Consider the following 17092-nt stretch of genomic DNA (forward strand, 5'->3'; position numbering starts at 1 on the left):
TGTTCATATCTTAAAAACACACCATGAACATGTCAAAGAAGAATGGGTTTTATTTGATTTGATTTTAATATTAATATCTGGAAGGACATTTCCTGAACAGGCGTGTTTTTTCTACTTGGTTCTTTTGGTTCGAGCTTCTCGGTTCAGGTCCGTTTTCTGAGATTCTCAGTCCAGGATGAACACGACACTCTGGGTTCTCTTCAGGTCCTCTTGATGTTCAGTCTAACGCTGAGTTGGGACAAACTATCTTTTTCTTTTGGGATCCTGACTCGTCTGAAACTGCTGGTTCCCCAGCTCTCCCTCCATCGCTGCATCAGGTCTTTGGGTTCTGCTGCTGGTGTCATTTCCTGTCCGTCTCTGGTTCTGTTGGTTCTGAGGTGTCCTGGGTTTCTTCAGGTGTGTGTCTGGCTAAGCCTCTGGAGGTTCTGTGTGGTATCAGTGCCTCTGGTTCTGTGTGTTGTCCAGCTGGAGGTTTTGAAGCTGTATGCTGACCTGGTCCTCTGGGCTCTGCTGGTTCTGATTCTGCTCCTGAAGAGAAAAGATTCTCATTAACAGTCAGTGTGTTGTTACCCAGAGGAACCAAAGACACAGCAGCTGCTCATATCTAAACCATAGAACAGACCCATATGAGTTTTCCCGAGCTGCCTCCTCAGGTTCAGGTTAGAGGAAAGTTTACTCAAACTATTTGCTCACCTCATCAACACCTGTCCTATATCAAGAAATATAGACTGTACTTTGCCAACAAACAGGAAATGTGTTGGCACAGATTTGACTGTGGGAACATGAGCCCTGTTTCTTTTCTTTTTTACTCTGTTTGTTTACAGTTTGGAAAATGAAGTATGTTTCTGTTTGCTGTGTCCCACTGGATGTACTGACTCTGACTCTCACTGGATCACTGGGATACTGAGGAAAACTTTAAATGTGAAGCTTTGAAGGTGAAGGGAGTTTTGTTTTTCCTCTCTGCAGATTTAAGGACATTCATTTGCAATGGACACCAGACATAATTGTACTCTTTTTAAAAATGATTTTGGGGGCATTTTAAGCCTTTATTTGACAGAGACAGGAAACGCAGGTAAAGAGAGCAGGGGAAGGACATGCAGCGAAAGGTCTACTAAAAGGTCTGTAAAGCATATGCACCCACATGGTATGCACCCTAACCGTTCAGGCATCAGGTCGCCCCCACACAGTCACACTGAATCTAAAAATATGTGTCTCATGTCTGTGTACAAGTTTAACACAAAAACTGACACTGATGTGAGTTTAAGACGTTCTTGATGCAGAATGTGAGGTGTGAGTGTTGATATTTGAACACAAGTAGCTGTTTGTAAAGATGATCTCTTCAGTGGGAACCAATGGGAGGTCAGACAGACAGTGACTGTGTCTGGTTGAAGGGTTTTTTCTGTCTGAGAAGAGAGCATCAGTCTTTGGTACCTGGCTGTGTTGTAGCTGGGAGCTGTACTGGGCCAGAGTGGAGTACAGGAACTGGTACTGCTCTGTGGTTTGGATCATACCCCCCCTGCACAGGACCAGGAGGAGACCACAGGTTACACAGGCTACAGAGAGAGATACAACTCAGACAGAGGAGAGGTTTACCTGTCGAGTCGGAGCTGACACACCGTCTCCAGGATGTCAACCTGACCGGTTTCTCTGAGCTGCTGACAGCCGATACTGCTGGCTATGAAACAACCTGTCCTCCCTATACCTGCACTGAGGGGGGGAGAGGAGGAGGAGGAGGAGGAGGAGGAGGGGAGGAAGAGGAGGAGAGGAAGAGGAGGAGGAGGAGGAGGAGGAGGGGAGGTGTGAGAGACAAAGTTTGTCAATAAAAGACGAAAACTGTTGAATTGAAGCAGCGTCGTCAAAGATTCATCTACTTCCTGTTTCCAGCTGTTTGTTTAGAGACACACACACACACACACACACACACACACACACACACATGCAGCAGGTTATTTGCATTAGAAGAACAACTGCAGGTCAGATCTACACCGTAACCCACTGACACTCTTTCATCTGTCCTCTGAGCTGTGCTTGGCTGCTCAGCTGAGACCATCCACGCTCTCACACAGGAAAAACAGCTCTCAGCACATCTGCTGCTCTGATCTGAGACCAGCTGCTTTTCCTCTTCACTGAGCTCCTGCTGTATTTTAGAAACAGCCTGTTAATGTTCACAGAGAGGAGAATAACAAAACATGAAACCACAGTTACACTCGGTTATATTTTTGAGACGTTCCTAATGTCTCAGTGATGCGTCCTCTGGACCAGCTGTGTCTGATCTGCATCAGTCTGTAAATCATAAAAGGTTCAACACACACTCTGAGTTTTCTCCCCTCAGCTGTGAATGTTCACACATCTCCCACAATCCTTTTCTGCTGAGGCCGAGCTCATGAAAGCTCCAAAAACGCCACATTTCGATGAGGGACCAACCTGCAGTGGACGATGATTGGTCCAGGCCCGGGGGCGGGGTCTGTGATTGGCTGAGAGCCGGGCGGGAGGAGGGACCTGCTGTACGTCTCCACCTCCTCCACCAGCCGCAGCAGGAGAGCGGTGCATTGTGGGATGTGGTGGTCGGGCCAGGAGGTGAACCAGTAGTGTCTGACGGGACGACGCTCGGAGCACAGCTGCAGACAGAAGCACGTGACAGGTCAACATGTGACTACAGCCTCCACTCTGCTGGGCTCACATCAGAGCATCAGTGAGGGCCAACACTGACACAGACAGCCAGGGAGCCAGTTTAATGTTGCGTTCAGGTGACGTCAGGAGGTCAGGTCTGCAGAGCAGCTTCAAACCTGGACCAACGCACACAACACAGGACTCTGTATCAGGTGATGAGACCTGTATCAGCTGATACTGGCTGTGGTCTGCAGAGCCGCTGTGAAAGCTGCATTATTGTTAAAGGACAGAGACAAAACGGCTAAACGGCTTAAAAACACTGAAAATATGGTTTAAAATGCACCGATCTGATTGGCTGGATGAACACAAGTCGTCAGTCTGCAGAGGTGGAGAGCGCAGGTCACAGGTCATGTGACTTTAAAAGCAGATAAAGGTGCTGCATCAGTGTTTTATTTGACTCCTTTGACATTAACAGCAGATGGAGCGTTTTTAAACCCACCTGTGCAGGTAGGATGAAGGTGTAGTTAGTGTGGTTCTGTGTGTGTGTGTGTGTCAGAGTGTGCTGCTTATCTGCGATCAGCTGATAACATCTGCTCCTCTGAGCTTCACAGTTTATGTGAACACACGCTGCTCAGTCACTGATGAGTCTGAACGAGTGTGAAAACCTCTCCCTGAACAGAGACTCAGAGTAAAGACGTTCTCTGATGCTTTATGATCCAATAAAAACTTTCATTTACCAGTTTCCTCATGTTCTGAATTTTCCCTCAGGAACACGACCTGTCGTCTATGTTACAAACACCTTTCTCCACAGTGGAAATAATGATAATTACAGTTATTGCCTCAATGAATTTGGAGTTTAATGTCACAAAATCAACTATAATAAAAATGAAAATGTTTTTGCATCTAGCTTCAGGTCAAACCACTTCTTCTTTCTACAGGTGTACCTGGATCTCCATGTCGGTGACAGTGAAGCCGTCTTTCTCTCGGCTGTCTCTCACTCTGAGGAGGAATCTGCCCAATCGACTTGTCTCTCCTTCGTCTTCGTCCTCTTTCCCCTGCCCCTCCTTGTCCTCGTCCTCCTCCTCCTCCTTCACCCTCTTCGTCCTCGCCGTCGGCTGCGGCCAGTACAGCTCACATTTCTGAACAAACCAGACAAAGACTCTGGACGTCCAAACTTTGTATCTAACAATCTTTCTGTTCCTTATTCAGATGGAAAGTAACTGAGTACATTTATTCAAGTTCTGCACTAAAGTACAGTTCAGAGGTACTTGTACTTGTAATTTACTCCATTACACTTCAGAGGAAACCGTTGTCGTTCATTTTCCTGTTTGTAACCAGAGCAGGATCCTTCCCTTCATCAGGCAGTGGAATACAAATTACATTTCCCTCTGAAATGTAGTGAAGTAGAAGTATAACACAAAATACTCAAGTACTACAAGTGTAAGGTCTAGACTCATGTCCAGTACTTGAGTAAATGTACTTAGTTACTCTCCAGTTCAGTTCAGTTCAAACAGCAGCACACAGTCAGAAGTCATTAAAAGACGACATGATGAGAGGCAGACAGGAGGAGGGAGAGAGGAGGAGTCACGTCTCCTCACCTCGTTGTTCTCCTTGAGTCTGGTAACCATGACGATGATGCTGCTCCTCTCCTGCCACACCATGTCCCAGAAGTCGCCCACAGTGTGCACCATCGGCCCCTGGGTGGCGATGTAGGCCCTCGGAGCCCCTTTGTAGCCCTGCAGCACAGAGAGAGAGGAGTTCGAGCCGGACTCACTGTCATATTTAAATCCTGTGTGTGGAGTTTCTGAGCTCTGTGTTTTATAGGTGAGGTGATTCAGTTTCACACCGTCTCACTGATCTACAGGTGCCGGTAACAACGAGCCAACACAGGCAGTGAAGACGGAGACTGAGGCGTCAACATGAACGAGAACAAAACAGGCTTCAAACTTTGAGCTTTGCTAATGATCTGTGAAGAAATAAACTGTATCAGCAGAGGTACAACATACTGAACGTACTGTGTCTGCTAACTGTAGTATTTAAATATTTAAATATTTAAAGTATTTGAAATGTTTCCTGACAGCAGCAGCACACACATTTTTACAGTTCTTTTATTAAAGTTTGTGAAAAATGGTTATTGTGGTTGAATATTAAACAGGAACACAATGACTTCAGGTACAACACAGGATGTTGTTGCTATTTAACCACAACTACAATCCTGCCTGAGGACACGGACCGAATCAACACAACACGTCGTGAACTGGAAAAAACATCAGTGAACGTGCAACAGGCAGAAATTATGTTTCAGCAGCAAATGACAGAAAAACATGGAGAGTATTTTCAGGCTTGAACTGTTCAGTGGTTCTGAATGAAGCTCTGCCTCCTCTGTGTGTGTTTGAGGAGTCTGAGCATTGTGCTAACTTTGCACTCTCCACCTCTGTTGTAGAGGTTTGGGACTTGAGGAAAAGAATATATTATTTATACACTACCCACTGACCCAGGTCCCATTTTACTCTTGTGCTTATTGGAAATTATTTTACTTCTTCTGTGCAAAATCTTCGATGTAACCTCGGACACTTCATCTCAAAGACACAAGGCTGCTCACCAACTGCACAGGGGCCACAGGGGCCCCCAGTTCACTCTATATCAATTTAAAGACTTCAGTTGTTTTAGTTCATATGAGCTCATTGTTTTATTGTTTTTTAAATGTAATATATTTTTTATATAACATATTGTTCTTGTTTTTTCTTTGCATACAGTCATTAGTTTGCAGAACACTGAAGACAAGCCTGTATCACAGTGGTACTGTCAGGCTGCAGACTGTCTGCAAATATCGAAAGATGCATCATTTTCCCCTGAAACCCAGGGTCAGATATCCTGATGAAACCCAAAGATGTTCAGTTTAAAATCACAGAAAACAACGAAAAATAGCTTTTTAGAGGCTGGTACTGAAACTGAAGCTGGAGTTTGATATAAATGTTTGTAAAAGCAGGAAATCACTGTTTTATTTTTAACTGAATCAAGAAACTGAGACCTTCATCATGTCCCCTCTGCCTCTGAAACTACCCGACATCTTGGACCTCATAAGACAGGAAGTGAATGATTAAGACTGTTCTGCTCATCAATAACAACTGTTGAGTGTCGCTGCAGCAAGTCACAGTGGGAATGTATTTCCCATGCATTAAAATATCATAAATAAATAAGTGTAGTAAATGTAGATGAGAGTGTGTAGTTTCCTACTGTATTAAACTAAGTGTACATGTTGTCACACAGCAGGTGTCTGTGTAACAAACACTGTCAGAGTGTCAGCAGATTAACAACACACAGAGCTGAGGCTGCAGAGTTAGAGGGATGCGTGGGCCGGGGGGGAGACGGGGGGGTGGGGTGGTGGGGGGATGGGGGTTGAGTTAGGAACGTGTCACTTCCTCCCTCACTTCCTGTGGTTTTCCTGGTTGTCAGACTCCCACGCTGACAAACCGACAGCTCATTTCTGAGTTTCTGTTTGTTTAGCTGTCCAACACACACACATATACACACACACACATGCACGTACACACACACACACACGCAAACCGAGAAGACGCCCACGCTGAGTGACAGCGGTGTCACACTCGATCAGCTTGTTTTCTTTTTAATAAAACACTGAAGGAAACATATTTTCTTCACTGTCACTAAACTCAATTAATCAGGGACTAAATAATGAAATAACTCAGCTCAAACTAAAAGAAGAGATGATGAGACTCCTGTTATCAGACCAGTGATCTCCTGGTCTCAGCAGCCGTTTGTCAAAGAGGTTTTTATCTGCAGTGTTTGTACCAAGTAAAAATCATTTTGAAGTGCGTATAAACCTGTTGAATGCACGCAACATGTGGTTCAGTTCTACAACAACCAGGCCTCCAAATCCTTCTGTCCACCCTGTCTGAACTGGACTTGGGTTCAGGTCTGTGTCCAGGGGTCACATTCTCTCCACTGGGGCACCACAAGGATCTGTGCTAACCTGCCTCGGTCTGATTATCTCCACGCATGGTTTTTCTAACCACTTCTATGCCGATGATACTGAGCTCTATCTGTCCTTCCTGCCAGATGACCTGACTGACTCAGCTCAGGTTTCAGTTCACCTCTGTCTCCTTGATCCAGTTGCCTCCGACTCAACAACCAACAATCTGACTCTGGGATGATCAGATGGATTTCTGGCAGCTCAGAAATTCGGGTCGACGTCCGTCACAGCTGCTGTCAGGACGTCTCTACAGACGATCCTCCTGTACTCACAAGTAAGGTTTTTTGTTTTTGTTTTAAGAAACACTTTTCTTTTGCAGTAAGAAAAAAATGTGTCCAGTCCATATTTTTGGACGATTTTAGATGATGGTGACCCTGCAGGCATCAGTTGTAGGTTTGACCCTGTCTGTTATTTCTATTATTTATTTTAACGTTGGAACGCCAACAGAGCAGTATTTTTTAAATTCAGAGAAAAAGTTAATATCTGTAAAGCCATCCCCGCTAAACTTCCTGTTTACTTTAGAGAAATGTTCCAACAGTTATCAGACCAGATCATCAGCATGGATAACCGTCAGTGCCCTACAGGCTGATCAGATCCGAAAACTGCATTCTCATATTATGCACCCTGAACTTGGAGATACTTTATGAGGTGGGACAAACAGGTGGCACATTCAGGTGTCCACATACCATCCAGACAGTTGACTTGACTCAGTATAAAATAACATGAGACTCTGACCCTGATGTAGTTGGCATTGATGTAGCGATCTGGTCCTGCCTCCTCCTCTGGGCTCCTCAGGATCACCCGGCTCTCAGGGTCTGAACAGCAAACAACAAAACAACAATGATTAACGAGTGAAAACAGTGTCTACTGTGTTTCTACTGCATGCAGAAGGACAGCTGAGTCACTGACTGGGTAGGATGGTTTTATATCTGTCTTTCATGTTGTGTCCTGGAACGTCGAGCTCTGCAGTGCTCACAAAGTTCGGAGGGATCTTCTGTGGGGGAGACAGGGACGGGCCGGTGTTAAAAACTTTACACTTAGTACACAAAGAATCAACACACTTAACCGTTTCATATGAACAGGAAATGCTGAACTAAGTGTGACTGCAGGGGATTCTGACTGAGTCTTCAGTATGGGTATCACAGTTATAAACATCAGCTTTACCTGGTACTCTACATTCAGTGTGTTTGTGTCCTTGGCAGCCTGCTGCAGCAGTGTGTGTGTGAGCGGTCGGGTGGAGGTGTGAAGCAGCTGAAGCCACACCTCCTTTGGAGTGGAGACAGAGCAGACAGGCTCCGCCCCCAGGCTGCTCACGTCCAATAGCAGCGACAGGTTGGAGCCCCGCCTACAAGAAACGACCACAAAATAAGATGATGACTACCTACAAAGCACACACATTTTTGTAAGTGAGCATGCTTTTTTAAAAAAGAGGACATTTTGGAAAATGAGGAGATATTAGGAGAGCAAGACATTTTTAGAAAGTGAGGATATTTTTTGTGAATGAGCACATTTTCTGAGAACAAAGTGACGATATTTTTGGAAAATGAAGAGATGTTTGGAAAGCGAGGAAGTTTTAGGAAGGTAAAGACATATCTGAAAGTCAAGAAATTTCTGCAAAGTGAAGACATTTTTAGAAGGTGGGAACACATTTTTTGAAAACCAATGACTTTCTTAAAGAATCAGGAAGCGGTCAGGACAGTCAGGATTCTTTGGGAAGGTGGACATTTCAGATATTGTGATATGATACCCACCTCTCCTGCAGGCGGACTGAGGCTTTGCGAGGAGGCGTGGTCATCGGTGGAGGTGTGATGGGGTCCTCAGAGGGAGGGGAGGCTGAGCGCACTGCTGACATACTCATAGTGTGTTTGTGTGTGTTTGACTCGGTCCTAGGTGTTAATCACAACACCATGCTGTGGAAGTGAGAGAGACACACATATCATCACAATCCATCCAACAGTTGTTGAGATATTTCAGTCTGAAACAGTTTTTGAAAAGTTTTTCGACCAAGTGACAGTAGAGCCACAGAACTGTCCCTAAGAGTCCCTAGAGCTTTTGTTAAAGACAAAATTAAAGCACCACTAATCTTCTCTTTATATCAGCATTAATCAAAAGACTACATGTTGTCTAAAGGTGTCACCACCAGTGTTGATGTAACAGATCAACTCTGCAATTCCACTGACTTTTCAGCCTCGTTTAGATCCTAGTTTTGGTTTTTACGGCAGATTTCCTGTTTGGTTCAGCCTCAGTGTTTTCAGCAGCCTGTTGGCACAGTCAGTTCTCCGAAAACAAAGCTACTGATCACACTCACCATTCTGTCCTTTCTCAAGTCTCTTCAACTCAAAAACCCATCTGCTCTGCACTCACTCGATGTGTCTGCCATTGAGGGAGTTCCCTTGCAAAAAAACGAGACGTTAAGCTCCGACTCCACGTGTTACTTCTGTCAGCTCTCGCAACTGAATCAGTTTTGTTGTTGTCACCAGCCTCAATAAAGGAAGTTTGACATGACAAGTGAATTATTAATGTGATGACGAGACGAAGCCGCTGTCAGACTCCACAGATCAGTCATCAGTAACATCACAGACGAACAGAGCACATGCTCTCCTGAAAACTCAACCTGCCTGAAGCCTGATGAAGAGATAAAAAATGAGTAAACTCTCTCTTTCTGTGTGTGTTGTGTGTGTTTGTGTCATTCAGTGTGTTTCCACATCAGTTTGGATGTGAAACGTTTCAGTGTGTCTCCATCGGAAGAGAGTTTCCTCATATCAGGAAGTCAGTACGCCCACACTGACTCAACACACAACACAGTCAATATACTCAAACATAAAGACCAAACTGACAAATTTTATTATTTTTTCTTGTTGATTAATGAGTCAAATTCCACATGAAAGAGGCTCAATGAGCGGAGGAAGCTGTTTTATGTGTTTCTGTGTAAGAAAAACTGCAGCCAGGAGTGACTACTGTTACTGAATATGACAAATAATTAGAGATATGAAGCCTCTTTCAGTCTGTTCTTGTCTGCTCTTGTTTTCTTATGAAACATCATGCACCATGTCCTGAGCGCGGCTCCGATTCAACTCCACATTTACACAAGAACCGTCTGATTATTGCCCAATTTACCCAGCTTTAACATGGTGGAGACTCATAAGTGATTTAAGTTTTGTTCTACAGTTTTCAGTTGTCAAATTAACTGTTAAGTTATTAAATATACAGATGATTAATCAGAATATTTTGTTTACTGAAAAATTTGCAGTTTTTTCCAAAATGGGAGAAGCTGCAGGTTGGATCAGGCCTTTCAGCTAGCATCAGTGTTCATTTTCGCAGGTTTGATCTCAGCAGTGCTACAGATTTTAAACAGAGGACAGAAAACTTCGGTCTAATATTTGTTGTTGCCGCAATAATTTGCCTGAAGGTAAAGTTAAGCTTCATGTTTTTGTTGGAAAGTTTGACGTTCAAGTAACAGCTGCAGATCTGACCACACCGCATTAAAAATTAATAACTACTGTAAACTGTAAATAAATGAAAACAATGTGGATTCTGTTCTGGCCACATACAATAGACTGGACCTTTATCCTTGAATGACACTGTGGGGTTTCTGGGAGTTTATCCGTCCAGTGTTTTTTGGATGTTGTCCAGAGTCATCCATTGTCAAAGGGCAGACGAGGTGTGGATAGGGTCCTTCTTTTTGCAGATGATGTGGGTGTTTTTGTTTCTTCTGACTTTAACCCCCAGCACTCACCGGGTCAGTTTGCAGCAGAGGTGAGAGTCAGCAGCTCCAAGTCTGAGGCCATACTGTGGTACTAAACTGGAAAACAGTAGATTGCTCAGTTCGGGTCCAAATCATGTCACCAATGCAAGATGGCGGCTGCCATGTCCAGGATACTGTGGCTTCATTTTTGTTCAGTAGGAGGAAGAGGAGACGCGTCATCCATCTTAATGAACAGTTGTTGGCTTTCAGAGGTGACTCCTTCACATCCCATGCATTCAGTGGGTCTTTAACATAATGGTTTTAGTGACATTGTTACATTTCCTACAGCCACGTGGTCAGGGCAAACGTTCTACTCTTGTCCTGCTCCCCAGAGGATGAACTATTTAGATCTTGATGATCCTATGACCTTTATTCTAGCACCATCTTAAGAGCTTCATAGTGTTAACTCCACTTCTGCTAACACTCTACAAACTAATAAATTGTCAGTATGCTGTTTTGTGCTTTCCAACACTTTTATATCATGGCTGTAATGGACACTGTCTCCTCTTGGGGAGCTGTAGAGCTTTATTTCTATTTTGTAACAGCTTCTAAACACATTAAATAATCATTGTAATGATAATAAATATTTTAGTTTTGCTAATTGCACTGGATTACTTACATGCAACAGGTCATCTGAGACAAACTGGAATAGTTACGGAGAGTTTTCAAGAGATCAGACGAAAGGAATAAGGTAATGATACCTATATGTCTTTCAGTAAGTGTTAGTGAATATATTGATCAGGCTTACCAGTTACTTGACAGCCATGGTGTTCTGTTTTTGTTTAATTCAGGCCAGTAAGGTGTGAATCCTCCTTTCCTGACTTTCTCCAGTTCACTTACAACAGCAACATAACTGACCTGACTGAACCCTGATCTGTTCACACATCTGATGGATTCACCAGCTAACCAGCTGCCTAACCGAGCTGGTAACTAACTAACTGAGCAGTGAAAAGAAAGGAGTTTCTTCCTCACCCTCTTCATATGAAATAAATGACTTACTGACAAACCAGGGGCAAGAAGAAACAAGTGAACGCAGAGAAAAAGGGAGTGAGAGAGAAAGTGATAGTAAAGGAGAGAACAACAGTATGTGAGGTGAAGGAGAGAGAAAAAGGAGAGAGAAAAAGCAGCAGGAATAGACATGTCCTGTTTTTCTGGCCGTTATTACCCTGATTCAAAGTGTTCAGGTAGAGAGAGAGAGAGAGACCTGAGGGAAGAGAGAAAGAGAGAGAGAAAATGAGTCAGAGCGAATGAAAAGATAGAGAGATAATGAAAGAGAGGAAGAGAGATGCTCCAGGCGTTGATTATTAACACACCAAGAACAGCTGCTCATGAATCATTCATGTCAAATCATACAACACCCCACTAACACCAGCAGAAACAAAAACATGCAGAACACACATTCATATAACAAAATAACAGACATTAATATAATTCTGCCCCCCGACAGTTACGGCTATTTACCACCGAGGAAATATGAAAAAAGAAAATCGACCTTTTTTATGAGCAAACAGTGACTCAACCTCACACCTCCACAATGTTTTTCACTCATCGGTCCACAACGGAAAATTCTGTCCTTTTGAACTTTGAACCACAAACTTCTGACTTTGTTTTACAGTCTTCTTAAATGAGACTGGTAGCGCCAACCAGTACTGAGACTGGCCATTTGCAAAACTCCCTGAACAGCAAACGTCAAATCATAGCTTAGCAACAGTAGCTAAGCATGAGGTTGGCCAGTGTTCAGTTCCCCACATGTGCACACAGAGCTGGACTCAGACAGATACTCTGGTCGTTTTTTAGCCTTTCCAAAATCCAAGAAATGGATCAAATGGATCTGCGTTTATCTCCTCTAACATTAGCTGCTAATGTTAGCATGACTCAAGAGTTAGCAAATAATATATCAGTCAGTCAGACTCATCGACCAATCACAACCTGAGTCAGTACCCACGGATAAATCCAAGGAATGAATGATTGAATGAATTTCACTTCCTGTGTAAAGGGGAGTTGATTTAGGACAGGAAGTGAAATTTGGGCACAACAACAAAAAATGCAACTCTCCAATACGACTCAGTTCCCTATGTTATTACAATACAGAATCATTCAAAGGAACTCGATCGTTCAGTGTAAAAGGCCCCAAACCCTCCTCCACAGGAACAAGACTCACCGACTGAAAAAGACTCAAAATGAGCACAAACGAAACGACCACGTTGTGATGGAGGTGTAGCTGTTTTGTGGTTGTTTTATGTCTTTGTGGTGGTTTGTGTCTTTTTGACTGTGTCATCACTGAAAGCTGTAGAGTTCCTCAATGCTAATATTTGCATTGCATTGTGGGATTGTTTGCAGAGAGTAGTGACATGCTATGGACTGTGAGATAAACTTATACACTTTAAACATCTGGTGTTCCAACTGTTATTTTGTCTTTTCAGTCCCTGTCTACACTGGAGGGAGGAATATGTTGCTGCTTGTGAGCACCTTGTACCTGTATTTCATCAAATACCTGAGCAGTTTTATAATCGTGCAGCGTGAAGGACTGACAGAGCTGGAGGGAGATGAGGTTTTCTGCTGCAGCAGTCTGACAAACATCATCTACTATTCACACAACGGCTGATTAGATCAGTTCTCCTGCACAGCTCTGGGATCAGCTGGTCATGTTTCTGTCATGGTGACTGGTGTGTTTTCTTACGTGTTTATGAGAAACTCATATCACAACAGAATGAGTCGTCTGAACGTTTAAAACGTCTGTTCATGCAGGATTTCTTTTCCCATGACAGAGTCACAGTGGAGACTCACTGTGGGCTTATTGTTGTGTAACAAGCTGATTATTCACAGTTCTATTATTAATCAACACACAACACTGTCACTAACTCACTAACCTGCATCATCGTACTGATGAGTTCATCACTGCTGCAACACACACAAAGCTAACTGAGCTAGCGGTATGCTAGCTAATGCCAAACACAACTCTGTGCCAAAGATCACATTTTTAATCTGATACCTGAGGGGGTGTCAGGTCACATGACCTCTGCAAAAATGTGGACAAGAAAAAACAGGAAATGGAAGAAATAAAAAAATGAGCCATAGAAAGACGTCAGTAAGCAGAAATCCTGCCCACGTTTCATCCAGATGTTGATGCACGATGAAGATGTTTGTCAGAGTAAACCTGCAGCCACATCTTCATCAAATCAGCTAGAAATCTAGAAGCAAACAACTCATTTTAATTTCACCTGACGTTCCTCTTCAGACATGTTTTTCCTCAACAAAGTTCAATCACCTGGTTATTTATTCTTAAAATGACATTTCTGCAGTTACACTGAGTTTCCAAAGTTTAACCAGTGGATACAACATGTCACAGACAACTCTGCATGTAAAACAGGCTTCAAGGTTTCATATTAGGCCATGTTTAACTCTGATGGATGGATGGACATGATCTGTCTCCATCAGAACTTTGAGAGAGCATTTAACCACAAATAAAAACCCTGAAATAAGAATTATTTGGTCCAAATACTGATCTGATTATTTAGCACTGGATTGATATTTCACCTCTGCAGTGAAGACGTACAGACACTATGAAAAGCAGCTGCAGTTATTATCAGTGGTGGAAAGTTACTCAGGACATTTCCCATGTATCGTACTGAAGCGCAGTTCTGAGTTGTTTGTACTTTATTCTAAATTCTGATGGAAATCCTTTACTTTGACATTTCTTTTCCCACTGTAGTAACGGCTAACTTTATAGATGAATATTTTACTCACCACACGAATGATCAGCTGATCAGCAGAAGTTACAGTATCAAACACATTATATAAAGTCATTGAAATTAGCTCCACTTGGATCATCCAGAACATAAAAAGCCGCTTAACAAGTCAATGCATCAGTAATAATTATCAGACAACATAATATAGAATAATATAACACAGAGCAGGTTCATTCTGCTGCATAATGAGGTCTTTAGCATGTAAGTAAATATTTAAATGCTACAGAACGCACTCCCAATATATGAAATATAATTACTTAGAAGAGTAGTTCATTAAACAGCCTGTAAACTCTGGACCTGCACTGAACACATCTTCAATAATTCCCAAACCTCGGCTGGTATTACTCATGCACACTGTTCAAAAGAAAGAAAAGATTCCTATGTCTCCACACTACAGAAAGATAAAAATAAGTGTGTCACATTTTTTCAAATAAACTTTTTACATTGTAATTTGCCAAAGTATTTTTTTTATTTCATAATTTTCATATGAATGAAACAATAACTAATGTTGTTGTTTTCCTGTCTTGTTGCTCAGTAACGTTACTGTTCTGTTTTATATTAAATATCTGTCATTAAATATTCAGTGTAATTCATTTCAAAGTTGTTTCCCTCTCAGTCTCAACCCCTGTACTAACATATTACTCTGAGCAGAGCTACCCAACAGGTATTTCACTGATGCGTAGTAATAGTTATACTGTAATTTACAAGCTGTAATCAGTGGTAGAAGTATTCAAATCTCATACTTAAGGAAAACTAGCAGCATAAAAATACTCCATTCCAAGTAAAGGTCCTGGATTCAAGGTTTTAAGTAAACGTACAGTTTACTTGTAGTATTAGCAACATCAACTTAAAGTATCAAAGGTAAAAGTACTCAATATACAAAACATCAGGGCATATTATCTATCTATTACTGGATTATCAGTTTACTCATCTGTTAACACGTGAGCAGTATTTTAATATTTCAAGATGAAATTTGAAATATTAAAAAACCATTTCACATATAAGACGATCATATAAGAATTATTTTGTGTAGAAAAATCTTATTCTAAAAAGTTACTTTCAGTCAGAGAAGAGGAATAAAGTAACCTGAAAGGGAAACACTCAGGTGCAACTACCTTTAAACTGTATTTAAGTACAGTATTTGAGTAAATGTACCAAGTTGCATCACACCACTGTATCTCACATGATCTCTAAAAGTTAGACTGTTATTTACAGTTTGTACTTTAAAGAACTGCTGTGGTAAAGAATCTCTTTTATCACCGTCATCATTATAAAACACTATCATTTTCCATAATGATGAAGGGGTGATGATGAAGTGGTGATGACCTTCTGGAGAGTAAAAATGAAAACTTGTCTGTTGTAAAAACAACTCATTGAACAACATTAACATCACATTATGATCATGTTCATCACAGAGAGCTGTGATAAACGTCTCCCTCTCCGTCTGTCAACTGATCCACTCATTCATTCAAACTTATCTCTCAAGTTTTCATCACCCCTCTTCCTCACCTTCTTTTGTGTTTGGCTCCCTCGATCCTTCCTCCCGTCTTTCCCTTCTTCGTTTTCGGCCTCCTCCTCTTCCTCTTTTCTTCTTTCTGGTCCTCGTCTCTCTTCTCTTCTTCCTTTTCTCTCATCTGTTGCTGTTGCTTTCTGTCGCTCTGTCTTTACTTCTACCTTCTCCGCCACTTCCTTCTCTGCACCCACCCACTCTCTCATTATCACACAAACACACACACACACACACTCTTTTTCGCGCACACATACACTTTCTATTCCCCTCATCCAAGGTTATGGGTCCCCTTTAGACTGCACGCCACGGGCTTCGACACTGTGTATCTGTGTATTTATTCTGCTGTGTTGGTGTGTGTTTATGTGTGTCTGTGTGTGTTTGTGTGTGTGTGTGTGTGTGTGTGTTGAGCCATCAGCAGTGTTTCACAGTGGGGCTGTATAAACTGATTTTCCACGTCTTTTTCTCTGCAGCTGTCAGATGAACAGCAGCAGGATTCAATCCTACCGGGACGTAGTCAGGAAGGCTAACCTGCTAGCGTTATTAGCAGTCACCATAGAAATAAAATTAATAGAACAGGCACCACTGTTCACCACAGCACTCTTGCTCTGTATCAGATGAGAGGATAATGACACCGTGGGGAACTTTAGGTGATTGTTGAAAGCTGTGAGGCACCATTTCTGTGCTGCTGAAAAACTGATTAAAAAACTGCTGTTGGTGTTTGGGCCTGTTAGCGCCTGTTAGCCACTTTGTTCTTTATGTAGTGTTTTGTTGATTTCCCAACCCTTAAGACATCAGTATGTTCATATGAGGTTAAAATCTAATGTTTTTCAAATCAAAGTGGACGACACGCTGCTCTTTGAAGGAGAACAAAGACAGTAAGGATTACACAAGATGGCAGACCAGGATGACACAATGACAACTTATGTAATTAACCTCAGACTTCACATTTAACATGTTGTGTCTAGTATATGTTGTTATACCATCATGTCTTCATAACTACGTCTTTGTGAATGGTTAACTGTTAAGTCAAGTTTTATGGTAACATTAACATTCTAGCTGCTTGTAGCTTTGTGATGCTAGCAACAAAGAGCTAGCAAGACACAAAGTTTGCAATCCACACAGCACTTAGAACCTTTGTGTTTTTAACCAACAATGAATTTGTTAGCATTGACAAAACAACAGCGTACCTGTGTCATCATACACTTGTTTTGTCCATACCTGTAGTATCCAACCAGTTCTCTCCTGATGCCATCTGTCCTTCCTAAAGGTTTGTACAGACATAACATGAGCCAAGTGGGGGAAGTCAAAGGTCGGCTTGTTGAAAGACTCGAAAAGACTTTTGGACAGTTCAGAATGTTTCTAATTGACTTTAGGATTTTAATTTGTCATGTACTTGTGGTTCATATGTTTTCATCTCTATTAATATTTTTTGTTTTTATAAATACAGAACATTATTACAGATTTTTTGTCACCAGTACTCACCT

The 17092-nt window shown here is 42.2% G+C and overlaps 1 protein-coding gene across 3 annotated transcripts; it reads right to left on the bottom strand.

The window, feature by feature from the left end:
- Positions 1–32: 32 nt before the first annotated feature.
- On the bottom strand, positions 33–15771 carry LOC108879746 (protein tyrosine phosphatase non-receptor type 7). 3 transcript variants are annotated; one of them, XM_018671143.2, is made up of 11 exons: positions 15608–15771; positions 8356–8514; positions 7769–7949; positions 7514–7598; positions 7340–7419; positions 4209–4346; positions 3555–3749; positions 2425–2618; positions 1594–1707; positions 1432–1516; positions 33–528 (listed from the first exon to the last, which is right to left on the bottom strand). In XM_018671143.2, the coding sequence occupies exons 2-11, from the start codon at positions 8460–8462 to the stop codon at positions 436–438; spliced, it is 1272 nt and encodes a 423-aa protein (XP_018526659.1). In that variant the 5' UTR covers positions 8463–8514; positions 15608–15771; the 3' UTR covers positions 33–435. The 3 variants fall into 3 exon arrangements, with proteins under 3 accessions (XP_018526659.1, XP_018526660.1, XP_018526658.1); XM_018671144.2 differs by lacking the exon at positions 15608–15771 and adding an exon at positions 11098–11329; XM_018671142.2 differs by lacking the exon at positions 15608–15771 and adding an exon at positions 8913–9283.
- Positions 15772–17092: the final 1321 nt, after the last annotated feature.

This window comes from Lates calcarifer, linkage group LG6, assembly GCF_001640805.2.
Source record: "Lates calcarifer isolate ASB-BC8 linkage group LG6, TLL_Latcal_v3, whole genome shotgun sequence".
In the NCBI taxonomy this organism is placed as follows: domain Eukaryota; kingdom Metazoa; phylum Chordata; class Actinopteri; family Centropomidae; genus Lates; species Lates calcarifer.